Below are 27,825 nucleotides of genomic sequence, written 5' to 3'. Positions count from 1 at the left end.
TCATAGAGAGATCCTCATTTCATATCCAGTCTCTGAACGAGAGACTCAAATCTTTGAACAGGAGACTCGAATCTCTCAATAAGTGGTGTCTCGATAGACATGATTAAAATTTTCTAAGTTCAACATATTTCAGAGATCCCAGTCTTTCTACGAGAGACTGGAGTCTCTCAGTTTTTCAGTTTTATTCATTCAGTCTCTCTGTGAGAGATCCACAAAAACACCTAGGCAATAACTGAGAGACTGTGAAAGACTGTGAGAGACGCTGAAAGCCTAATAGTAAACTGCGTCCTACATAAAATTTTCAGTAGCAAGAAAAGCGTTTTAAGTTCGATGAGCGTTCTTAAAGGAAAACAAAAAAACGGAAGAAATCGACCAAGTTTAACAACGAAAAGCTTTTTAATTGCAGCTACGTTATTGAAGCTTTGGATCTCAAATAAACAGTTTAGAAAGATTTCTAGAAATAAACACCAATCAGGAAACACACACAAACCATATATATTGCTGTCAGCTATCAGTTAATTATTTTACTTTTAAGTACGAGTTATACACTAGTGGCGAGTTCAGGACCAGACCGAAATGAATAACACAGTATTATAAGTCCAGTAAATGCAAAGTTTTCGAAGGCTATTACGTTTTAGTCAAAAGATTTGTGTAAGACTGGTGCCTGTGGGTATTGTTACATAATATCCATAAATCCTTATTTAGGTCACTAGTACAAAGTTGGTATATCTAAATTATTTATTTAAAACTTCAAGCTAACTCCTTCTTACCTACTGGATTAGTAGGTCAATTAGCAATAACAGAATCATTAAAAATCAGGACTCGATTCTATGATCACGTAGAAGCAAGGAAGGCAGGGTGGTGAGGCTGCTTTACTGAATTTTTTACCCTGTGATGCTTCCCTACAATTTTCTGCGTTCCCCAACTATATAATAATGTAAGCTCATCCCGTAGGAAAAATTTCCATTGAAGTTCAATGGGAATCAATGGAAAATTTGTAAATTCTATTCAAAACCATTTGGCATAAATGGAAAAATAATTGTTTCCATTTACAATAATTCCCTGTAGAAAAAAAATCCATTGAACTACAATGGGAATCAATGGAAAATTTGTAAATTCCATTTAAAACCATTTGGCATAAATGGAAAAATAATTGTTTCCATTTACAATATAATTCCATTAATATTTACATAGGAAAACTTTCCAAAATTTATAAATTCTATATAAAACCATTCATAAATAAATAGATAGATGTTTCCATTTTGAATAATTCCATTGGTATATTCTTATCGTTAGATATGAAAGGAAAAGTTTTATTTCCCAAAGAATTTCAATGAAATAATTAATTTATGGAAAAAAGCATGCTGATGAAGTTCCAATGGAACGCAATGGAATTTCCATTACTCAACGCAATGGAATTTTCATTGAGTTCACCAATGGAAATCCCATTGAGTTCGGGAATGGGAATCCAATTGGTAATTCTCCATTTATTACCATTAATTATTATTAGTGGTAATTAAATGGCATTTTTTTAATGGAAATTGAATGGAAATTCTTCCTACGGGATATTATTAAATTGTTTATTAAGTTATTGTTGGAGTGAATAAATTGTTATTATCCATTGGCTAACACGACATTGTTCTCAATATACTGTCCCTTATCGAACTCTCAAAATCTTTGGAACACCTTTCAAAAGTTTAAATTGAAATTATAGGAGTTATGTTACTTTGTTATTTACATGAAAAGGTAACTGAAAGCACACATCGCATTTTGTCAAAGATGATTAATGACTGCATGTAACACAATATCCCTACGTTCGATTCTCAACTTCCCGCTAGTGTATAGCAAAAAACAGAAAATACAGTTCTTCTAATGCGTAAAACGTGCTTTCCAACTTTCTTCTCGGCCACGATGCGAGTAAAAGTTCGTTATTTGCCAATTTGACCCTCGTAAAGCAGAAGTTTGCGAGAATGATGGCCTAGACTGTGCTGCCTTTTGTTTTAGCAAACCATAAAAAGTAAAATAAATAAATTGGGGTTGTTTGAATTAGTAAAAACTAATGCTTTTTTCATGTCCTAACTTTAATGCAACAAACTTCCTTATGCTTAAAAGGTACTTTTAGCTTAAATATTTAATTACCATTACCAATTACAATGTAAAATAAACAGGAACGAACAGCTCCCTTAAATATATATTCCTATTTTTGTTTTCAACTGCAGTAAAGAAATACCAATCCCTTCCTTTATTGTTTTGTTTATTTGTAGCAATTTTAAATAAGTACATAACGTAAAAAGAACAATTTATAATTTAATTCGGCAAATTACTTAATCAACTAAATATTAGAAGATTATTTTGTTTGAACTCTAGAAAGTGCCTTTTGCATTTTCCAAGATTGTGTGGCATATCTTTTGAAACGGGGCAGGTAGGTGCGGAACTCAAATACTTTTTTCTTATTTTTATGTGGGGAACTGTAGAGAATGGAAATAATTTCCTTTGTAATGATTAATAGAAATGCTTTCCATTAATCATTAGTTGTTTGTCTACAAAAGAAATTGTTAACAATTGAATAATACTTTTTTAATTAAACTTATACAAAAGTAATTGCTAATGGAAGATATTTCCTTTGTTCATTACAAAAGTTTTTAATAACGCAAATTACCTACATGATCGTGTTTTGTACATGATTTTGGCATTATAAGGGAAATGTAGAGTTATACGTGAGGGAATAGTTCCAAAATGCAGCAACACAATGTTCCAATTTAAGTGTCGACAGCTGCGTCAAACATGATAAAATTGCACTTTCTAAAAGTAATATAAAACTTGCCGTCTCAGTTTTGCGGTGAGATAGGTATGTGGCAGGGCGTAATACAAACACAGGGAGAAAACTCTGAACTAAACGCGAAAAACTTTCGATTGCAATAGCGAAAAATGAACGTAATAAACCTCCGCTATCCGCAGGAGGTTGTTTTAATGAAAAAATAAAGAGGAAGTGCCAGTAGCATTTTTAAGGAAGTGAGCACATCACTGTAGAAGATAAGATTTATGTCTAGAAAATGTTAAATATGAAAATTACTAAGTATCCTCTTGGTAATGTACTACGACATGACTGGAATCAAATTCGAAATAGTATAACTCAGAAACCCACCGGAAGTAATAATTTTTCAATTAATCTTGCGTATTTGGCCTTAGCCTTGCATATGCGGTCTTAATTTTAGTTTTGGTCTTCGTTCAGTATTATACTTCATTTACTTTCTCTAGCGATGGGCCCCTTCCAATGTCTTGGATGCGCGCTGGCAAAATCGTAGGTAGTGAGAAAAAAGCTCATTATACTCTCGACTCTTGTTCATTAAACATACTTTTTCATACAGTACTTGCCAAAAGTTTTATTCAATCATGAATAGTGGTGCGAGTCGAAAAGAAGCGTTAAAGCCTTTAATATGTCTTCAAATATAAATAAACATCTCGTTGATATTTTCAGTAGTAAATGGTACCAATAACAGCACATTTGAGCAATGCAATTGTAGTGGATAAAATGGTCAATTTTTCCGTGCAGTACTGTACGGATTATACGCTCCTCATCGGTTAAGAGTTTGGCCGAGAGTTGTCTCCTTCCTTTTCTGGCCTAGTGCTGTTCTTTTCTACTTTTCGCAGGTCAAACTGAAGGTCACATCGCTACAGAAAGTAAACGAAGTATAGTTTTAGTCTTCGTCTTGTTCGTTAGGTCTTTTTACAAGACCAAGACCAAGACTGCAAGGTCAATTTTGCTCTTCATTAAATTTAAAGTATTTTGAAGATAATTAGTTGATATAATTTGTCAATTTAAGAGCTTGTTTAATGCTTAGGTTATCAAGTCTCTGTGATAAAGTATCGACAACATTGTCTGATGTTGGTCACAGGATAAATGAGCTTGCTCAATTTCGCGGTGTTTACGGAAGTTATTCGACTACAGTGTTAAGAACTAAGGCCATTCGTTCTGATTAACATCGAGCAATTAAGCTGAATTAAGCCTTGACGTTATTTCCCAACTGATGTGGATCGTCCGTCGCATCTAGGCACGAAAAAGATCGCGGATAGATTGTATATTGTGTCTGAGGGAAGATATCCCATTTATATGAGATATCGAGGAGCAGAGAAACCGGCCATTTGTCTCGAAGGTTTCAAAAAGGTCCGACCTTTCGAACAAAATAACGCGATAAACTGAATCAAAATAATGTGGTCGACTTTTCGTTTTTTTTTTGTACTCGGCGAGATTGCTAACAACCGAACACAATTGAATCGCTCTTTCTCGTGCCTTTTCCTCATTGTCAGTCTCTTTCTCTCTGTTATCTACCATCCCCACACACAGAAAAGGACTTACTTCGAAATATAATCTGATTATAAAGGGGCAATCAAAATTTCGTTGAAATTACTCCATCAAGGGAGCAAAATTTTATTACATTTTATGGTACATAACTTTGTAAATAAGGATAAATGTATTTATTTTTAAAATATCTGCAAGAAAATCTGACGGTTTTTAAGATGAAAGTCACTTGTGGTACAGTATCATTCGATTATTCCTATTAATATAATGATTACTTTTATTGAATAAATTTAGTCTACTACAGCTTAAGGTTAATAGAAGTCCAGCATAGAATTATATAATATCTCATTTTTTTACAGACTTAGTATTGTATTTCTTATTTGTCTGCTACGTCAACATAATTAGGAATATCATCGCTGACGTAGTTAATTTAATGAGTCGTTACAATCCAGAATTCAGGTACTAAACTGCAAACTGCTCCTTTTAATAAAAACTGGAACTCCTCCAGCCAGTAAACTGAAGCAGTCCTTTAATCACCCGTAAAAGACAAGAAGGCAGTATCGTCGGGTTCCTTTGTCGCCTGTCGTTAATTAACACTTGGAATTATCTTTTCACGGTAGCTGTTTTCTCCAGATAAGTCAAGTTTGCCGATTGTGCTTACAGCTACAAAAAGTTAATCGTTTTCAGGAAAGGAAAGAAGAAACTATAGAGCAAAATAACAACCCCTAACTTTCATACAATTACGTTGTTATATTGGTAATAATATGATGAATATAGTTATAGAGAGTAATTAACAATATCAAGTAACGGGCGGGATTTAGGTGTATTGTTATATATTTATCTAGGCGAATTTTGTATCAGATTTAGAATATGTTAATTGAATCACAGTTTATACAGCAATTTAATGTCAATAATTTAATTAAAACACCTGAATTATCTATACAGTTAAATAATACAGTAATAATATTGACCTACCTTATTATTTAGAAATTATTTAGAAAGGTGTATGTTTGGAGCGCGGCGCTGTACGGGTGCGAAACATGGACAGTGGGCGCGGCGAAAAAGAAAAGGTTAGAAGCCTTCGAAATGTGGTGTTATAGGCGGATGATGAGGATAACGTGGGTAGAAAAGGTTAGAAATGAAGAGGTATTGGAAAGAATATGAGAACAGAGGACTCTATGGAAATCAATAAAAAATAGGCGAGATAGTTTGGTAGGACACCTTCTCAGGTATGAAGGTCTAGTTACAGACATATTACAGGTAGGAACAGGAGTTAGGAGGGGTAGAGGTAGACCTAGGTTAGATTACTGTTCACAAATAGTTAAGGATGCGGGTTGTTCTAGTTTTAGGGAAATGCGAAGTTTAGCTCAGGATATGAAAGAGTGGATGTACGTGTCCAACCAGTCTTAGGACTGACGACCCTATGATGTTTTGACCTTATTATAGAACTTAATACGGCTAGCCGTCTCACCACCCTGTCTCACTGTTTTCTCGATCCTTTATCCTAATGTGAATCTAAACTGACCATTTATATAATTACTAATTGATCTACTAATCGAATGGTTATTATTAAGGTACCCGTGGGGTATTGATGAGAAGTAATCGGTTTGGAATTGCGATAAACATCTAATAGTTTCAACAAACTCTTGATCAAGGTGATAATGTTCTTGGATAAATACATAAATCCCATTGACGTGGAGATAGGCTGTTTTTATTTCGTGTTCCGAATTATATAAGTATAATGAACATTGTCTTTTTACCGTAGTGCTGCAGGTACATAAATCAATTATTTATTACTTCCCGCCTTTCTTGTGCGTTTATAGAATCTGTCCCTCAGTCGATAAAAATAGCTTTTGTCAATAAAATATGTGAGAAAAACGTTAGGTGTGCGTGAGGAAGATATTTAAGTCGACAACCAAAAGTCGTTTATATATTTTCAATCGAAGGAATCATCAAACGGGAGTCAAACTTCGCTCTCTTGAATAAATTTTAAATTAGTATCTTATTAAGTCATTTGAGAGATATTTGTTCTGGTAGAAAATAATCTATTTGAAACTATTTAAAATAGTCCAATATTTTGAATTAACTTTCAAACAGTTTTTCTGCGAAAACTATGGAAAATGGGCTGTATTCAATACGAAAAGCGGAAAATACGTCAATTTAATGCTATGATATACTACTGCGAACATATAATCTGCCGATTGATTTTTACTTGGGAAAATTAATGAAAAAGTTCATCATCATCATAAGGTCATCAGTCTTTAGACTGGTTGGACACGTACCTCCACTCTTTCCTATCCTGAGCTAAACTTCGCATTTCCCTAAAACTAGAACAACCCGCATCCTTAACTATTTGTGAACAGTAATCTAACCTAGGTCTACCTCTACCCCTCCTAACTCCTGTTCCTACCTGTAATATGTCTGTAACTAGACCTTCATACCTGAGAAGGTGTCCTACCAAACTATCTCGCCTATTTTTTATTGATTTCCATAGAGTCCTCTGTTCTCATATTCTTTCCAATACCTCTTCATTTCTAACCTTTTCTACCCACGTTATCCTCATCATCCGCCTATAACACCACATTTCGAAGGCTTCTAACCTTTTCTTTTCCGCCGCTCCCACTGTCCATGTTTCACACCCGTACAACGCCGCGCACCAAACATACACCTTTACAAACTTTTTCGAATTTCTAAATTAACCGTTCGCGAGCATAGAAGTGACTTCTTTTTATTAAAGGCGTCACGACCCTGCGCTATCCTCTGCTACTCCTTCCATCCTCACTTATCTGACTTCCTAGGTATCTAAAATCAGTCACTTCTTCTAATTTTTCGTCTCCAATGAAAAAGTTGACGCACAAAAGTTATTTATGAGTTGTATGACAAGACCTCCGCCCTAAATGTGTCAATAGATCATACTGGCCTACAAACAAACCTAAATCGTAAAGATATCAGTAAAACACCTTGAATAATTTGCTATGTTCTGGGCAGAGGCCTTTTCCACACGGCCCAAAAATTTTACCGAATTTTCTTTCATTGAAAATGTCACATCTAAAGCAAAATCTCCGCAGAAATTCATAGATCTGCATAGGGACTAATTTTCCGGTGATATTGATCACTTGGGCGATGCATAATGCTTACTTCAGCGTATACACGACCACCAAAGCAGCAATGCCGAACAAACGAACGCCGCCACCCGTCGTGACGCCTAAATACCACTTGGAGCGTCGGGACGCTTAAACATGTTCGTGCCAGTTACAGCCGGTACGGAAATTTGTCTCGAAACACAACTCTGTCGGTTATTAAGAAGAAAATCTCATAACTGAACTTGACTATCGTCGAGTTATGTATGTACTGTTTCATGTATGGATATATTTTACATAAACCAGACGATGTTAACGAACCAACTGAATCGATATAATCTGTAATAATGATAGAAAATTGCACTTTTCAGTTAAAGTTTACAGAAAATCTGACTTTTATAGTTACTTACCTAAAATCTCATTTAGACGCGATTAAATCCCAACAAATTTTTGAATCTTTATGATATTGAGAAACACCTTTAGGTCATAACTACTATTTTGAAATTAAGAGCATATAAAAATTTAAAAAAATGTTTCATAGTTTCTTCTCTTGTTGAAGTTTATACAAAGTTGTCTCCCACTAGCTAACCAAATAGAACATCTGCAACCTATATTCCTATATAGGCTATACAAGCTTCTCGTACTTCTATTAAGAGCCACGATGTACCTACTAATTAACGTTATCAAAGAGATATAATTGCTTTTGTGTTAGGAACTTCGAAGGTTGGGTTGCATCACCCACGCGTAATACAATTATTATTTCTTATTTACGTTAGTTTTCCTGTAGATACTGGAATATAAGTGTATACTATAGTATTGCGGATATAATTTTACGTTAATTTCTTATTTTAGGTTCCGTTTTATCAGCATTTAGCTACATTAAACTCATTATTTTGTTTACCAGGTTCGAAGCTTACAATGTTTCTAAACTATTCGTGTATTTAGGTAATAGAATTTTTAACGTTTTAAATTTAAGTAATGGGAATGGAAAATTTTTGGTCATTAAAAATGTTGTCCTTATTCAGAAAAGTCGATTAAAAATTCCATCCACCGAGAAAGTTTTTGGTATATATTTATCGAAATATAATCTAATAAAAACTCTAGTAAAATTTTTAGCGTAAATTTGTTATCCACAAAGTGTTTTAAATTTCATAATGCTAACTTCCTCGTTTATGTTATATGCACTATACATAAAGTTAAAAATTATCTGCATTTTATGTACAGACTTGTGTTTTTCTAGAATAATTTTTTAGCAAAACGTTTGTTTTTTAATTATAAAACAAAAAATCTTGTCTTAATAATACAAACATACGTAGAGTAGCAGAGTTTATAGGTCATTAAAAGCGGCGATTTGAAACAATAATCCAAACGTTCCTGAAACGCCAACTAGACATGAAAAGCTGAAGGACAAACCAGGACTCAGATTATATTATCTTTACAATGTGTTACTTTACCGTTTTGTTTTTAGTACACGAAAATGTATCTACTTCACCCCCATTTTATGTAACACTTTACGTAATACAATCGATAATAAAACACGTACACAATAGTGCTTTCGTCACGCAACTTTGTCAAGGATATTATGTATATCTATAATTACTTTATTGGCATTAAATATGATTGATTGCAATATAAATATAAACAACGTAACCATGTATGTCTAGGCAAGGGACGATTGCACCCCTAAGACATAATATGACCAAGGTTAGACGCCTCATTAATAACATGGCGTGGCGCTCCCCGCAAACAAAAGTCTAGCTTTTGGATTAACCCAGTGACCTTTACTTAAAGACATTGATATATAGGTGCATAGTATCAATGCGATTTAACATAACCTACCCTAACCTTAGATACTTGTTGCAATTTATGTTGATTTATTTACAATGTAATGTTTTAAAATTTTGATTAGTCTTTGTCATTGCAATCCTTTAATTTTATTTAAGTCATAAATAAGTTTAAATTCGAACTGTAATTGAATATACAGTGATTTTTATAATATTCTTTAGAATCAGTTATTGGCTCATCTGCTCCTTGATACCTTGGTACTTGGATATCTCTTTTTCTCATTGGAGTTTCGGGAAAATCGGTCCATATGATTTGCTATACTGTGTATACATTTTCTCAAAATGTGGTAAATTCTGCGACTCTTTAAATTGTTAGAATTTGTAATAAGATTTTGCAAAATTATTTGGAGATAGGATGACTAATAATAATAATACCTTTAAAGGATAATAAATAATAACATCCTTATATGAATCTCCTTGTTTGATAATTTAGTTATTGTTATTGATGTAATAGGTAACGATATTTGTAAGTCTTTTATTTAAATATCTAACACTCTTGTCCTTGTGGAAATTATATACGCCTGCTGAAGTATTTAATATCGTCGTAATATTTCTTTGAATTGAGTTAATTTTCCGTAAAACCATAAATTACTCTGGAATTGCGCAATTCTATTCTATTGCTAAATATGTAGGAATGCATCTAGAGACAATAAAACGGTGACATTTATTTGTTAACCCGTTGGTTGTTTAAGGTCGATGGCTAAATTGTTCCTGAACAAAAGCAGCAGCAGCAGCAGCGCCATCAAACCAATTACAATGCACTTTGCTATCTTCGTCCTCAACAACTGCACCCCGCTATTACAATAAAACTGCTACCGTACCAAAGACAATTTCATCCAGACAACGGTTTAGTTCAATTCGAAACGCTATTTCTATTAAGTTTCGCAGATAGGGAAAGTTTATACAAAAGAAGAACTCTAGATGTGTTTAATCCAGAGGAATTCCTTGTTACTTTGTCCTGTTTCACTTCGGTCTTATTTATCGTTAAACGGAATGAGAGAAAACGATTAAAAATGGGACAGGTACCGGTTTGGGTACGGTACCCTCTAAAATCACCACCCGATGCATCTCTACAAACTGTCTTTCTAAATTTAAAGGAACTTCTGAAAAGTGACAGATTAATTTACTAAACTTTTTATGAATTTATAATCACGTCTCCATATTCATTTTTAAATAACAATGAAAGAAATAGAAAGAAAATTAGGCAGATTTAATTGCGTATTCGATATTTTATCATAAGAAGAAAAGAAAGAATATTAAGTAATTAGAGAAAAAAAGTTTTAACTGAAGTAACTGTCTAATAAATTTCAAGATTAAATAACTTATGATGAAGAGGGAGTTTCTTAAGAAAAGAAATTTTCCGATTTATAATTATTTACTTCAAGGTTTGAAATGTTGCAATAAAAACACTCCTGGGTTTCCACATCTCTGAGTAAGCCCTTCGGAAGCTTTATTCTCTTGGAGCAAAAATAATTTAATTGCTCTACTTTTCTAGTTGTAAAGTAAACAGAATTAACAATTATTATTTTAACATTAAATGGTTTTGATGCAAAAGAATTAAACGTTTCTTACAATATTCGTTTTTGTTTTTGAAGGACTGTAAAAAAGTTTTCAATTTTATTGTAGGAAAAAACTCAAAGAATAAGGAAATAACTACAAAAGTTTGGCATAAGAATTTTAAAATAAGTGAATGTCAAAACTTCTTTTAATTAGTGTAGGCAAAATTTGTTCTTTAGGTTTCTAATAAGTAATCCTAAACTGAATTATTGCTTTTGTTATAAACAAAAAAAGTAACTTTCTAAATAGTTTATCTGTTATTTAAATTTTATAAAAACTTACGAAAATGAGTTGACAATTTATCTGTAAGAATGTGTATCGACCAAAGTTTTGAAAGATAACCAGATATTTCTTATTGTCCGAAAGTCGAAAGCAACTTTCCCGAAAGCACTGCCGAAGCTCTCAAGCAGCAGCTCGAATTGAGTTCACGAAAACACTGAGCTTTCGCAGCACACATTTTGAGCTTTTCGCGCCAACGGTGAACTTGCACCCCCCACCCCAAGTAAAAAGCGCAGAAACACTATTTCGAATTGAAAGGGTTGTCATCCCTAAACTACGATTAAATATTAGTAATTAGTATTTCTTTTAATCGACTTTTTGATTAAGATGTGATAGGTTAAATTGCCATTAAATGTCATTCCGGGATATAAAATTGCTTCAATAAGTTATTAATTTATTGCTTAACCATTTTGACAATATAAAGTACTATTAAAAAAAAAAAGAAAAACGTTTTGAATAATTACAATATCTTTTGCTAATATTTCTTAATTTGCGTCAAGTAAGCGCAAGTCTTTTTCATTATAATTATATAATTAGAGAATACCAACCAAATCTTTATGAATTTTTAAAACAGAGCAACCTAAGAATTTTGTGTTTAGATGAGGCAAATAAAAAATATTAGAAAAAATAATTGTTTAAATAATTAATAGCGTATTAAAGCTAAACGGTACAGCTGGGGCATTTTTATATTCGAAAAGGGCATTTAAAGTTCAATTTTTTAGTTCCACATTTAAGAAAAACAACAATTTGGCAGTACTTTAAAAGACAACATGTAAATTAGACAAAGAAGTTTATGGCATTTTCTGGAGACAATTTGCGTCATTTCTAATAATTTCCTTCACCTTTCACTTTTAAAGAGAGCTTTTTATATTTAGCAAACCATTTTAATTTTGTTCGCTAATTCTTGAATTCCTTTGTTAAATAAAAAAGCAATATTATTGTAGTAAAATTCTTTGGAAAATGGATTTCACCATCAACTTTCAATTCTTTCCCAGCGAAGTGGAAAACGCAAGTTTTAAGGCGTATTTGTATTCAAAGAAGCAGGAACATCCGTGAAATCAGTTAAAGCTGTTCTAGCTTCCCCAAAAAAAGGACCGAACTATTTCAACAAAAAAGAAATTCACCTTAATTTATTAAAGGCAATGTAATGGCTCAAGAAATATGTGAGAGGAATCGAAAGGGTCTTCAAATGTAAGGACTTTTAGGGCTTTGTCAACAACTCTTTTGACTTATCACTCCTTCTTATAGATGATTCTCATATTAAACAGGAAGGATATTTAAGAAATATTTTATTTATCATATTATACACGATAAATAAATTAGGAAAATAGAATACTTTGTGCATTTTATATGTTACAAGAAAATCAAAAGGATTTAAACAAAAAAAAAACACTAAAACACCGAAATCCTTTATAAAACTGGGTCTGCAACAGGAAATTAACGTTTTATTATCGAAAAATAATTAAAATTTGTATCTTGTCTTTTATTATTCTAGTCGTGCCTCAAGAACTTTGTTTTATTTCTGAATTGCCAGTAGCTTTAAGTTTAAAACGAGATATACTTACTCAAAATCTTTACAAGATAAATTTCTCATTTTGTTCATCTTGATCTCGATCTCATATGAACGACATCGAAATATTTTTTACTTTTGCGGCAGCGCTACATAAAAATCTAACGTTTCAACACCCCAAAGTATAAATTATCTGGGGATGTCACCTTGGTTGTCGAAACAGATTTTAGATTTCTAAACGTTTTATATGGAATTTCAGGTTTTCATCATTTTATTTAGTTTACATATCACAATATTTCGTGCTTTGTTTTTATGTCGTTAACATAATTAATTTCCTTCTAATAATTTATAATACAGATTTTTGAATTTTAAGTACGAATGGACAATTTTACCATAATTTAGTATCGACCTATTTCTTGAAATATCGTAAATGCTTCTCTATTAGGCGTCTAAATACATCGATACTCTTCACAAAATAATCAGGGCTTATATTTTTTCCTCCATGATTATCGAAATCGGTCTTTTTTGAAACCCCACTTAGCACCAGCAAAGTTTTAAAACCGCAAATTTTTCCCAATTGAACATCCTGGTCAAGACTACGAAAAAAACACAGTACAATTTCTAATATAAATTAACCTTAGTATTAATAACAATATATGAGTCTTTTCTTACTTAACGAATAAAATAAGCGCAAAATTTATCTTTACGTCCAAATTAAATAACGGGTCATAATACGAGGTTTTACCCGCGGCTTCACTCTCGTTGTTGTCCTAAATACGTGTCAAAGATCATCGACGACCACATAAAACTAATTTTTATATCCCTCGGGAACAGCGTTTCTGTTCTGAATAAAAGGTACCCTATATTCTCTTCTCTACCCCTGATAATGTGTGTACAAAATTTCGTCATGATGAGTTAGGTAGTTATGGCATGAAATGGTAACAAACAAACAAAGATAGAACAAAATAATTCGAAGTGGTCTGTATTCTGTCGAAACTACCAGACGCGGATCGCGATTTCGATTTTTTTGGATCTCATCAGCGCGTCGCAGGCAGTTTCGACAGAATACAGACCACTTCGAATTATTTTGTTCGATTATGGTAACGTGCCTATCACGTTGAGGTGAGCTACGCCGGGATTCGTTTCAGCAAGTAGATATCCATATTATTAAATGGACCTTGCTGGAGCATACGTAATCCTAAAATGTAGCATCATACTACAGATGGCGCTCACCACGCCATTTGTGGTATTTTCTAAAACAAAGATAGAATTATATACTTACGAATCCCCTATAACGATAGTTTTATTTGTCTTTATCCTCTTTTGCAAGTATTTTTTCATTTCAATTCCTGGTTTACCAAAGAGAATCGGCTCCTTCCCAGTTAATTCCTTCAGGATATCGTGGAGATAACCAGGACCTATTGTATTCAATAACAGGCATAAGTTATGAGAGATAAAGATAACGATGGAACTAATAAAATTACCCATTAATGTGACAGTATCATTAGCAGGTACTACTTTGTCAGACCCTGATCCAAATAGGACCACATTCGTTCCCTGAAGATATCTGATAGCCTTTTGAATACTACTACCGCTGAACATGAAGTCAACGTCGACATATACTGCTCCTACGTTCGAATCTACATCTTCAATGCTTTTCAAAAATGAGTCAAAACTGCTGTCGTCAATTGTATTCTAAAACAAATACTACTTAAAATTATTTTGATTAGTTCTACATAATCCTTTGCTTTTTGGATTGATCTTTGGGCCCGCGTTAAAAAATTAGATTTGTCTGTACTACGTTAAATTGTTAGTTTCGCGCTGACGTCCAGGTACATTTTCCTACATATTTGTTTTATCTGTTTTGATGTAAACGCATTTCATCATCATCATAAAGTCGTCAGTCCTAAGACTAGTTGGACACGCACCTCCACTCTTTCCTTTCCTGAGCTAATCTTTGCATTTCCCTAAAACCAGAACAATCCACATTCTTGACTGTTTGCGAACAGTAATCTATTATAGGTCTACCTCTACCTCTCCTAAGTCTCATTTCTGCCTCTATTTTATATCTTTCATTAGACCTTAATGCCTGAGAAGGTGCCTACCAACCTATCTAGACTATTTCTTATTGACTTCCATAGTCCTCTGTTCTTCTATTCTTTCTAATACCTCTTCATTTCTAACCTTCTCTATCTACGGTATCTTCATCATTCGCCTGTAACACCACATTTCGAACGCTTCTAACCTTTTCTTTTCCGCCGCGCCCACCGTCCATGTTTCGCACCCATACAGCGCCGCGGTCCAAACATACACCTTTAACAATCTTTTTCGAATTTCTAAACTAACTGTTCGCGAGCATAGAAGTGACTTCTTTTTATTGAAGGCGACTCTACCTTACGCTATCCTCTGTTTTATATTTCTACTATACCTTCCGTCCTGACTTATCTGGCTTCCCAGGTACCTAAAATCAACCACTTCTTCTAATTTTTCGCGTCTTATCTTTATATTCTCTCTTTCCCTACTTTTTCTTCCCTTACATTTATGAATCACAGAACACTTAACTACATTCGCTTATTGAATTCTATCTATCTTATTGAACTTTTCTTATACCATATACCTGACGTGCATCAATCAGTTGATATCCGGCTTCCTTGAGGTCCTCCTTCAATCCGTTTTGGCTAATACAATACATTTTTTTATTGAAATTATTCTCCTTAAGGTAATCGAGGGCAACAGTGATAGGTGTAACCAATTCGTTGTGTCTCACATTAAATCCTAATTGTTTTAATTTTACATGGTATTCCGACAATCGAAGGAGACTATTGTTAGATACAAAAAGGACATTCTTATCGTTTTCTTCCAATAAGTCAATGAATTCTTTGCTGCCAGGAAGCAGGGCCTTATAGAGAATTAAAACTCCTACGAATAATAAAACGAAATATTTACTAAAAAATGCCAGGAATTTAAAGAGAAAAATAGGAAGAGATCATTGACATAAAGCCGTATGAACTTTGTTTAAGATAAAATTATCTATATCTCTACAATTATTATTTACTGATATAATAAATAATATTTTACTAATATAATAAACCATATTACACAATAAAACTTTTGGTTTTTCTTCAGTTCCCAGCGGATTTGGAAGGGGAGAGGTGGGAATAGGAAAATCTTCGAAGTGGAGGAAAACCACAGAAAATTAAAAATAAAAGAAAAAATTTTCGATTTCATTTGTTTTCGCATCTTTTCCCCAACAAGGGAAACTTCTCTTACCCCCTCTCCCTAATGCCATGACTTAAAATACTGAAGCCTTATTTACCTTAAGGGTTAGTCCTATAGAACTTTGTTATTTCATATTTGTTTAACTTATTTACCCTAAATGGTTAGTCCTATAGGACTTTGTTATTTCATTTAAGATATTTTATTATCGAGAACTATAAAACTTCGTGATAAAATGGAGAAGTTTTCCTATTTTAGTTGTCGGACGTCATTTACGTGTGGCTGAAAATGAAACGTATCTAAACACTTTAACGACTGTTGTTTGTATGCTTTGTTTGCAAAGAGTTCTTTCAGCCCTTAGCATTCGTGACAACAAGTCGGCAATAAAGGCATTACCACAACGCTATCGCATCGAAATTTATTGCCCAGTTTCGGTTTTTTTTACATGTATACTTTGTCCGTTCCATAGCCTTGATCTGATCAAAAAAAAAGTGACGAAAAACCTTCGCGTTCGTTTCTCAACGATCGATACAACGGCATCCAATTTTCATGAGCTAAATCACTCTATAAGGATACAGGCTTAAGGATGTTTGGGAGGTACAATCGGAGACAAGAGTACATAAAATTAGAAATTCGTGATTAATTAGGTTTTGCAGCATATCGTGTGGTAAATAAATACCATCTATAGATAAAGAAAAAGTATGCGGTTTGAGAGAAAATTTGGAATTTGACCAAAAACTTTGAATAAAATAAGAAATAACTAATCATATGAAAAATTTTTAAGTGACTTTTAGCAGTGAATATGCCTTGATTTCAACTTCGAAACAAAAAAATATTTAATTTCAATCTCTATTAATAATAAGCGTAAAACTTTTTTTAAATAATAATTAAAACTTTAAAATTGCATTTATTTCAGACAATTATAAATAATATCAAGTAAAAACGAGATTTTCAGCTAATTTTTCATTTTTTCCTCGATAACCATTTAGTGAATTTGACTAACCTTACTCTGAAGTAATTCCCCAGAGTTCAAGTTATTTATTATAAAAGTTTGAAATTTCTGGTAACTCTTTTTCTGTTAATAAAAATTAATTTAGTCTGTTCGGTTAACGAATATCCATAAAATGACGTTTAAAATGACAATTTTTTAAAATTTCAATAATTTTTTAACGGTTTAGTGATTCAATTTGTAATTTTTACAGAAGTTTTAGAATTGAATTTTTATTGGTCTCGCAGCATTTTGACATACCTCCCAAACATCCTTAAGCAAATCGTTTGTGTATGTTGCCTGTTTTGACTTCTTTTTCATCCCGTTTTGTAGACGTATGTCAAGAAGAATGATTTTGATTGTGATCGTTAGCCTTTGCCTAAAGGAATCTTTTAAAAAGTGCAAGAAATTACTTTATCTTTGAAACTATGTGATGTTTTCATTCAAAGATTTATAATAAAAAAACTATGCATATTTTGATCCTCTACTATGCTTTTGACCGAAGGAAAACATAGACAAAAATAAGTGGAAAAAGTATTAATTATATATAAGCGTCATAATTGTAGTAATTGTAATGTCACTTGTCACTCACCATCTAAATCACATAAAACATTATCAAACGAATAAAAAAATTGTTGAAATCTTTTGCTGTCCAGTGTCTCCAAATCTATTGGATGCATTTTCTGTGTAGGTACAATTAAATTATTCACAATTTTCAATAACACAGGAACCATATACAACTAATTTAACATTGCCCGAAAACAAACGGTAGCAAACTGGAATTCTCCCACTAATTTAGAGAAACTTTATAGACTCAGAGTTCTAGGAGAAACTTGTCGTAAATAATTTCTTATAAAATTGTCGTGCTGTAAACCAATTATCTGAACGATTTATTTTTACTACGACCTTCTATCTTTGACCTGTATTAGCCTAACAAATAGTGAGAATATGCAACTGATAAATTGTATTCAATAAGTTTCATCAACGGAGTTATTAGAACGTTTCTGTTAGCGTTTCGTTTATTGTCTAGGCAGTTAAAGCGAGTAAGACGAAACTTTACTTTTTAACCTTGAAGTTAAACTCGAAAAAGGTAAAATAATTGTTCTTTCAACCATGAACCTTATACTTAAGATGATGTAAGATACATGTAACAACCGTTTTCGGAAATTTGTATACGTCATTTGAATACTTTTGCTACACAACAAGTCTCATTTTTTAGTTATTGATGAATTTCAAATGATACAAATATTTTGTATTTCATAATTTTATTTAAACTAGTTCGTATAAGTTTTATTACATGTCATGTTCTATACGTTTAATCCCCAAACTAAACGGCTACACTGGTTCCATAGTAACGGAACCCTTATAAATTTTTGTTAAATATATACTATAGTTACTTGAGAATAACAATAATAACGAAACCTTTAGGTAATTCTTATTTCAACTGCAGTAAGGGATCATTCATAAATAACATCACGCAAATTTTTCTATTGTGTAATCTTCCCTTCCTTGTCACAGGTGGCCACATTCGTGAAACCCCCTCCGCCGCCTTGTGTGACGTCACATATTTTTCAATTTTATATTTAGAAATAATTAAATTAAAACAGCAGTTTTAAATTTTCTTTTATTTTCATTTAAAATAAGCTTTAATAAAATCAACATAAAGTCAGATATTTTAAATAGTTGGCAATATACTATAGAACACTCGCCGACGACTGAAACCGACCTTATAGGTATAGATCTACCTAATAATATTTTTAAGATTTTTGTTTACATATGAATTTCGTGTTTTAATATTTTAAATTTGGACATGTGACGTCACAATGTTTTTGACCCTCCCTCCTGCCCATTGTCACATAATGTCACATTCCGTTGACCCCCTCGCCCCCTCTTAAGGTGTGACGTGACGAGATGTCATTTCAGTTATAATTTTGCGAAGCTAAGTTTAAATTTGCCCTCAGAATTGTCACATGACGATTTTAAAATAAAAACCTCAAAGGTCGTTTCGATGAGAGATTAACATTTCACAAATTTTCAATTTTGGAGCCAGATAGATTCGAGTTTACTGTAGAAAACTTCGATGAAAATGATTTTACCTTCTGCCTTCTACCCTTCTATGGCGAATCAAGATGGGTTGAGAAAGGTAATTGTCTTCGATGTATTTTTCGACAGTGAACCCAAATATGGCCCCAAAATTACTCAACTTGAAAATTACAGCGGAAAGAACTAACCCATTTTTTGTTTCCTTTTCAACTTTCAAACAAAAAACGCAATATTTCAATAAAATATACACTGTATTGCTTTCAAATCTCAATCGATCACAAAATAGTGTCAAAAGAATTAAAAAAAAGTCACGTAACTTTTGTCGATTAAATGAAGCTAAATTAGAATAATTAATTATATTGTCTACTAAAACATCTGTAAAAGCTTTATAATGATTCTTAAATGAAAACATTTAGGTATTAACGGGTTGTTGAAGAAATACTTTTATTGTTTAAATATAAATTCAACAAAAATAGAAAGGTTAAGTACTACTGTTTATTGAAATTTTTGTAATTTCAAAGACATAACAAATTTTCAGTATCTTTTTAAATTAATAGTTACTAATCACTATTTTGTTTAATGATTTCTCCTAATGTAAGCAAGTTCTTTATATAATAGTCGGGTAAAAACTCTTGATTTGCAGGATCATCTAGATCACTTTTTGCAGATACACCGCTTAAAACCAAAACGCTTTGATATCCGTAAAGTTTAGCAAATTTTACGTCTTGATGTAATCTAAAAATAAAATACTTATTAAAAACAACATATTTTTTAATCAAAAGACAGACACTTACGCGTCGCCGATGAACAGAGTTTTTGTTGGAGAATTAATTTTTTTAATGATATATTCGTTTATCAGTTTTTCCGGTTTTCCCATTAATAGGGGCTCCTTGCCTGTCATTGTTTTAATAATATCGAAGAAAAAACCAGGACCTACAAAAACATTATTTCATGTAATGTAAATAAGTATTTTTTTTAATAACTACATAGGCGCAAAAGAGTTTACTTTCTAAACTGACATCAGCGTTTCGCCTAAAAGCTTCATCAAGACAGGTTTCCTAGCCAATAATGTTTGGTATTTCCCCAGTCATATTAACAGAAAAAATTAAGTATAGAAAGATATTTCCAACATCGAGTCTGTTCTGCATAAAGAATTAATAAAATAAACTCTTTTTTTGGTCTGTACGTTAGCTTTAATTCTGCAGATACTCAAAAAGGTTTAAACAGATTTATGAAATTTCCAAACTTTACCTACCCATAAAGTTTATAGTGGGCATGACAGGTAACAGTTTATCCGCCCCCGAACCGAAAAGTAAAACTTCAGGTTTCTTCAAATATTCTATCGCTTGCTGTAAGGCAATATAATTAAAAGCAACATCATTATCGAAATAAACTGCCCCAACATCCGGATCTAGATCTTTCACAATAGGAAACAATGATAAAGGTGGTTTTCCTTCAATTTTTATCTGAAAACAACCATGGGTATAGTTTATATGTATAAGTACACATATTAAAAGTTTAATAAGGTGGTAAAAACATAATGCAATAGACTGACAACGAGAGCTAATATCGAACAAGAATTATCATGTTTTATGGCACTTTACTCCTTGGGGGTAGCAGATAGCGCGTTTGTATTTAAAAGATCAATGAATGGAAAGGCCAAAGCGTTTCAAAGATCCACGTCTGTTCGTATGAAAGGATCAAATTTGATATTAGTTGATGGACGTTGTGGATAATTTATATTGTAAACTATCGTTTTAACGAAGAAAATAAGACATTCACGAAGGTACACAAACGTTATCAATGATTTCGTTTTTAGTGAAAATTTTGGTGGAGGCGCCGGGGCCATTTAAAATAAAGGTTGTAATTAAACTATTATTTCGATTTCATTAAAGTAGATTCACATATTTTCATATTTTAATTACAATTTTTTCATGTAGATGCAGTAAGGATCCTAATTTATATATTCCTTTTTACACTTTGTAGTATTATAATATATGTATAGGCACCCCAACATACAGCAAATATTACAACTCTAACGTAACTTAAAAAAAGTCAATAAGTACTATCCTTGAACAAACTATAGATACACCTACCTAATATTACGTAGAACTAATTAATTGATTAGTAATATTTTTAAAGACATCATTCTTGACATCGGTTATGATTTTTTATTGAATAATTGCTTATTTTGTACTTGTCACATTTTTTTATTGAAATTAAAGTATAAAAAATTGAAATACAAATCATCCGATTTTCAAATAATAAAAAAACAAATGCATAAAAAATTCATGAAAATTGTTTGAGGAGCGCTTTTATTTATATTTTGATGAATGATCATACCTAAAGAAAAATCTTTAATGTCGAATTTCGATTTTTAACTTAAATATATTAAATTTTCCGTCTACCTCGTGTGCGTCAACAACTTCATATCCAGCATCTTGAAATTCCTTTTTAAGGCCCTGTATGGTGAAAAGAAATATCTTCTTTTTAAAATTAATTTCTTTTAAGTAATTAAGTATAACTGTAGTTGGATTAAATATGTGTCCGTCACGTATATTGTAACCATTGTTCCTTAATTTTTTGTGAAAATCATTTAGCGTTAAAACGCAGTTGTTTGTGACAAAATATATTTCTTTTCCCAGTTCTCTCATAAGTTCAATAGTATCTTTCGCGCCAGGTATTGGAACGCTCGCATTTTGAATAACACCTGCAAATAATTTAAAAATTTTATCTTATAGATAGATAGATCTGATATACAAAATGCATATAAAATATATACAAGCAAATTTAGTTATTAATGAATTTAATTTTGTCGACAGAGCGTTCATTGCTAAATTTAAAAATATTTTGAATACAATTCTAAAATAAAAAACGAATTAATTTATATAGAGAGTAATTTTGTTTTTATTTCACTGACGAAAGTGTTAACGTTTTCCTTGCGGCTATGAAGGAAATTGAATGTTCGAAAATTAAAAATAAATTCAGCTTCGTATTTAATAAAAATTTCGGATTTAAAAAACTAGTTCACATAAAAGGCATTTTGAGAAGCCATGAATCAATAGAAAATATTCAAATTCAGTTTGATCTCATAGCGTACTCTACATTTGCTCTATTTTCATGTGAAGTAGAACGAACATTTTCTGTTCATAAACATATTTTAGCACAAGGACCAGTGTTTTACGATGAATAATTTTAGAAAATCGTTTAATTAAATATTGTTATAATTTGTCTAAAGATAATGTTTGTTATTTTTTAATCTGTTTATTTAACAGCAACATTATTACATCTATATATCTTATGTACATTGTTTTTGTACAAATAAAAGTAACCGTTAACGTGAATCCTGCGCTTTAAGTAAAAAAAAGAAAATCCTTACAAATGCATATTACACTGCATATTTTGATGACTGTTTATGCATATTTGCATGTATATGTTTGCTATTTTTTAGTTCATATATTCCGAACTCCACGTAGAAATTAAAAAATAAAATAATATACTTTTCTACTAAAGTAAAGCTGTTACATTTTTCTTTAAATTCAAATTCAAACATAATGCATACCTAATACTCACCATCAACGTCACACAGAATTGTATCAAAGGAATTTAAAAACTCACTTAACTCTTTTTTACTTAAGGAAGCCAAATCTTTTACCTTATCAGTCATAATGAACTGTTAAATTAGAACGAATTGTAATTAGCCTTGAGTGCACATATTTTGATAAACATACAATGAACTAACAAGAAAAAACGAATAACAGCAAGTGTAATACAGCATATCTTTAAGTTTAAAACTTGCCATATCAGATTCGCTTTTGCCTTTAACATAATAAAACATTTCCATGAATGTCATTATCATATCATTATCTTTCTACAAACTCGTGTTTATCTTAATTGTAACAATACGTTTTCATACGCAGACATGAATGGAACAATAATTTGTTTGTACTCTGTATCCTTTTTTGTTATTTTATTTTATTACAATGTACAAAGTGTAAATATTTTTCTTTCTTTGACCCAACTACTTTTGTTTTATCGTAGCTTCAGATTTCTAAATTTTTCTATATTATTTTTTCAAAAAGCTTTCATTGAACAAAATAAATACCGCCTAGACATTTTCTATAACTTTTTATATATTCTGTTATTTGCTAACTGCTAAAGTAATCATTTTATTGATAATAAAAAATTCATTATATCTATACCATCTAGAGTATCAATTCGGAAGAGAAAAAAATTGGTTGAGGGCTATTTTGAAGTCGAATCTTTCCCAAGGGGACTGATTTTTATAGTCAATCGATAACGTTTTTTATTTTTGTATAATAAAACAAAGACAATTTTCTTTATCGTCATAATAAAGTATTTATTAAAGTATTAAATGAATTACAAATTAGGAATTTATTTTACATCTATTGGATTATTACATATTACTATTACGTATCATTTTCCTCTCGTTTTTTCTCGAGTTTCCTCTTCTTTGAAAAGTGCTGAATACGATTTTCGAGACTTTCTAAATAAATTAAAAATTATTGTAATATTCTTTAGAATTATTGCAAATCAATTACCGCATTTTTGACGAGCCATTAGATGTTTATATTTCCTAGACTTTACTCCAGAAAGAAGAAAATCGTTATTTAATCCTTTTCTTAATTCTGGTTCAAGTTTACCTGTCGGTAGTTTTGAAATATTTTCCATCATATCCTTTAGCATTGTCGNTTATTGTATTTCTGTATATATAAGTAGTACTTTATAGCATTTTCCGCCCAACTTTTGTATAAATGTTGATAAAGGGTTTCTACATTGTCTGAATCATAAACCCAATTTAAAGATTCCTTATAATTACATTCGAATAAATTTAATGGATCCTCAGCAGCTATATTATACTCAGGTTTCCTAAAATATTTTTTCTTAAATAAAATAAGAAAGTATTTCAAAAATAAATTTAATAATAGCACCTTGGATTTTTGTCAGTGTCCAAAAGCTCTTTAACAATTTCCGGACTTTCCCTATTTTCGCCAATAAGAAAAAGTATCGCTATAATACATCGGATTTGATGCCACAAAAAAGCCTTACCCCTTATTTCAAACACATATAGTGAAAACTCTACAACACAATATTAAAATTATTTTCAAACTTTCAACAATAAAGTCCACAGAACCTCCAGAAAGAATATTTTTAGAAATCAGTAGCTGTAATAAGGATCATTTTCATACTTATAAAACATCCTTAATATTTTTCATTTTTAACTGTTTATTTTTACTTTTCACTAATTAATGAGACTATCTGAACTTCTATGCATTTTAAGACTTGTTTATCTTAAACTAAAATATCCTCCTACACAAATTCTAGATGACATTTCAGGTGACTTTACCATCAACGAAATTTCCACCAATATTTCGATTAGAAGGAAAAATATCAACATGTAAAACATTTCTTACAAAATTAACGACGCCATTATTAACATCCATTTTACAAAAATTTCTAAAATCGTGAGTTCCCAGTAAATACTGTGCCCCTTCTTTCATTCTCTGTAAAAACAAGACTGCAATAAATACATCATAATTTGCAAAAGTCCTGTTTGATACCTGAATATCTAAATTTCCTTTATTAAAATAATATTTATAGGTTCTGCTTTCACAATCAAAACGAGCACTAAAATCATTTGGAACAGGGCACCAAGCTATACATCTAATTTCCTTGGGAAGTACCTTATTTAAAACTTTACAATAGTTTATTTCGTTGTCTATATCATCAAGATTATCCTTATTTAGTTTACTTCTTAAATCGATTGAAACTGTCTGAAGGAATAAATTCTTTACCCATTTACACATCTCATATATGTACCTTAATGGTTACCTGCCCAAATGAACTGACTCCTTTATCAGTTCTTCCACATCTGTGATAATTTGATGAAGACCTATTTTTTATAAGACATGTCTTCTGAAGGGCTTCAAAAAGACAATGTTCGATTGTATTAACTGAATCCTCCTGACTAGCATATCCCTGATAATTCCATCCTATGTAAAATAATTTTAACAAAACATGTCTAAATTTGCAGCTGTAAACATGATTGAATTACATATAGATATTGTTATACTGTTATAACTACATACCTACTAAAATCAAAAGGCTTTTGAGTCCTACGCGATTTGGTTAATGAGGAGGAAGACTTCTTTATGATATTTTTTAATTGCTCGTTGTGAACTTCTAGTTTAGTAACTATTTTTATTAATTCCTGTAAACAAACTTCTCACTGAAAAGTAAATATGCTGCATTCACAAACTTACATCTTTAGGGAGCTCAGATAATAGATTCTTTTTAAATGCAAAAAGTTCTTTATCCTTTTCAATTTCACACATCTTCATGCAATTTATCTGTCTATATCTTTCTGAAAAATAATGTTATTGCTTACATAAAACTTAGGTTAGGTTCCGCAAATACACAGATGTACATCTGTGGTGTACATGTTTACAGAATATAATAAGTATAGATATGAAAAATTAAAAATACCTACCCCCAAATAAACAAATTATTACCTTCAAAGCCAAATTATACGAATACTGTAAGATAATTGGTCTGTGTTTATCTATATTATTGGTGTAATAGACATCTTTGTTTCTCTATTGTTGCCGGTGTCGGCCATCATGATTTTCTAATTGTTGTTACAGTCGGCCATTATGCTTTCTAATTGTTGCAGTATTGTTGTCAGTGTCGGCCATCGCGGTTTTCTAATTGTTGTTGGAGTCGGCCATTATACTTTTTAATTATTGCAGTATTGTTACTGATGTGGGCCATTATTACTTATTCTATTAACAAAAATTACGCCGGAAAGGATAACTACTTGACACCGCACTCAAAAACCGTTAATACCATGACATTCTACGTACTTTTTTACATAACTATCACTTGTCATAGCTTAATCAATGCTTACCATTTCCCAAGAATTTCACGAGCGCTTTTTTTATGTTTAACGTATCTTAATGTATTAGAAAAAATTACACCGGAAGATAGCTATTTGACACCGTACTCAAAAACCGTTGGTACCATGTCATTCTACGTACTTTTTTACATTATTATCACTTCTCATAGCTTAATCAATGCTTACCATTTCCCAATTATTTCACGAGCGGTTTTTTATGTTTAACGTATCTTAATGTATTAGAAAAAATTACGCCGGAAGATAGCTATTTGACACCGTACTCAAAAACCGTTGGTACCATGTCATTCTACGTACTTTTTTACATTATTATCACTTCTCATAGCTTAATCAATGCTTACCATTTCCCAATTATTTCACGAGCGGTTTTTTATGTTTAACGTATCTTAATGTATTAGAAAAAATTACGCCGGAAGATAGCTATTTGACACCGTACTCAAAAACCGTTGGTACCATGTCATTCTACGTACTTTTTTACATTATTATCACTTCTCATAGCTTAATCAATGCTTACCATTTCCCAATTATTTCACGAGCGGTTTTTTATGTTTAACGTATCTTAATGTATTAGAAAAAATTACGCCGGAAGATAGCTATTTGACACCGTACTCAAAAACCGTTGGTACCATGTCATTCTACGTACTTTTTTACATTATTATCACTTCTCATAGCTTAATCAATGCTTACCATTTCCCAATTATTTCACGAGCGGTTTTTTATGTTTAACGTATCTTAATGTATTAGAAAAAATTACGCCGGAAGATAGCTATTTGACACCGTACTCAAAAACCGTTGGTACCATGTCATTCTACGTACTTTTTTACATTATTATCACTTCTCATAGCTTAATCAATGCTTACCATTTCCCAATTATTTCACGAGCGGTTTTTTATGTTTAACGTATCTTAATGTATTAGAAAAAATTACGCCGGAAGATAGCTATTTGACACCGTACTCAAAAACCGTTGGTACCATGTCATTCTACGTACTTTTTTACATTATTATCACTTCTCATAGCTTAATCAATGCTTACCATTTCCCAATAATTTCACAAGCGCTTTTTTATGTTTAACGTATCTTAATGTATTAGTAAAAATTACTCCGGAAGGTAGCTATTTGACACCGCACTCAAAAACCGTGACTTTCTACGTACTTTTTTACATAACTATCACTTCTCATAGCTTAATCAATGCTTGCCATCTCCCAATAATTTCACGAGCGCTTTTTTTATGTTTTATAAGTAACTAAACGTATCCGGTAGCACTGTGAGATTCTATAACTTTTTTGCATATTTCACTTCTCATGCAATGTTTATTGTTAGTATTATCTCCCAATATTTGCGCTTTTGTACGTTTAAATTATTTTATATACTTTAGCAATAAATGCCGTGAAGCACATTTTTGTCACCGCACTATGTATTTTAAATTTTTAAAATACCAGATGTAAATTGCATTTTAGTGTGATAAGATATTAATTATCCTTATTTTATATGTGTGAATAGAAAGATATGAAAAAAGGAGTTTATTGTTTATTAGATATAATAACAAATTCTCATCAATATTATAATTCCTTATCACATTGAGTCACTGTCCGCAATATGCTCAGCGATGTCGCCAACAGTCTTTTAATAGGATCGACCGTGTTTACGGTAATACAGATCAGTTCTTCAGTAAATCGTAGAAACGTATGTTGTGTGGGTATATTTACGGGAAATTAATTAGTTTTCAGACGATAGATTCGTCAAAAAATTAGTGTGAATGGTTTAATTAAAACTATGAAAAACATTCCAAATTTGTTAAGTAAGTTGATAATGCATTTATCCATCTTTTATTTGCATGAAATTTTTCTGATAATTTTCTTTAAGAGGTGGTAATCAAGCGTAGAAAATGATGTGCTACCTACCCCTCTCATTTGTTTAATTTTTGTTATTTTAGTGTTTAAATGATATTTACATTCAGCCTACTCAAAATGTTGTTTTTTTCAAAAATTATTAAAATATTTGCAGATTTGAGAACCAGAGGATATAATATTGTATTTTAAATAACTTTTTGATTTTTGATATTTACGTTTATTA

General features: G+C 31.6%; 3 protein-coding genes across 6 annotated transcripts in view; all 3 read right to left on the bottom strand.

The window, feature by feature from the left end:
- The window catches only part of LOC108739198, a 97,445-nt gene extending 86,246 nt beyond the window's left edge, over positions 1 to 11,199 (bottom strand). For both annotated transcript variants that reach the window (XM_025973642.1, XM_025973643.1), the window contains exon 1: positions 11,064 to 11,199. The gene's annotated coding sequence lies outside the window, so the exon portion shown is untranslated. The remainder of the gene's footprint in view (positions 1 to 11,063) is intronic.
- Positions 11,200 to 12,823: 1,624 nt separating this feature from the next.
- On the bottom strand, positions 12,824 to 22,640 carry LOC108739187. The gene is made up of 9 exons (XM_018472969.2): positions 22,391 to 22,640; positions 21,226 to 21,527; positions 20,073 to 20,283; positions 19,612 to 19,750; positions 19,386 to 19,552; positions 15,188 to 15,489; positions 14,055 to 14,265; positions 13,853 to 13,988; positions 12,824 to 13,166 (listed from the first exon to the last, which is right to left on the bottom strand). Exons 1-9 carry the CDS (start codon positions 22,482 to 22,484, stop codon positions 12,980 to 12,982), a joined length of 1,749 nt encoding a protein of 582 aa, XP_018328471.1. The 5' UTR covers positions 22,485 to 22,640; the 3' UTR covers positions 12,824 to 12,979.
- A 1,147-nt stretch (positions 22,641 to 23,787) lies between these two features.
- On the bottom strand, positions 23,788 to 25,276 carry LOC108739188 (tRNA pseudouridine(38/39) synthase). Of its 3 annotated transcripts, none has more exons than XM_025973653.1 (6): positions 25,102 to 25,275; positions 24,928 to 25,049; positions 24,671 to 24,872; positions 24,400 to 24,612; positions 24,253 to 24,342; positions 23,788 to 23,917 (listed from the first exon to the last, which is right to left on the bottom strand). In XM_025973653.1, exons 1-6 carry the CDS (start codon positions 25,177 to 25,179, stop codon positions 23,891 to 23,893), a joined length of 732 nt encoding a protein of 243 aa, XP_025829438.1. In that variant the 5' UTR covers positions 25,180 to 25,275; the 3' UTR covers positions 23,788 to 23,890. The 3 variants fall into 3 exon arrangements, with proteins under 3 accessions (XP_025829438.1, XP_025829436.1, XP_025829437.1); XM_025973652.1 differs by having other exon boundaries at positions 23,829 to 23,917; positions 24,153 to 24,342; positions 25,102 to 25,276; XM_025973651.1 differs by having other exon boundaries at positions 23,825 to 24,342.
- Between the last annotated feature and the right edge of the window lie 2,549 nt (positions 25,277 to 27,825).

This window comes from Agrilus planipennis, unplaced genomic scaffold (genome assembly GCF_000699045.2).
Source record: "Agrilus planipennis isolate EAB-ADULT unplaced genomic scaffold, Apla_2.0 scaffold58, whole genome shotgun sequence".
In the NCBI taxonomy this organism is placed as follows: domain Eukaryota; kingdom Metazoa; phylum Arthropoda; class Insecta; order Coleoptera; family Buprestidae; genus Agrilus; species Agrilus planipennis.
Note: the sequence above shows the minus strand (reverse complement) of the source record. Positions and strands in the feature narration are given on the sequence as shown.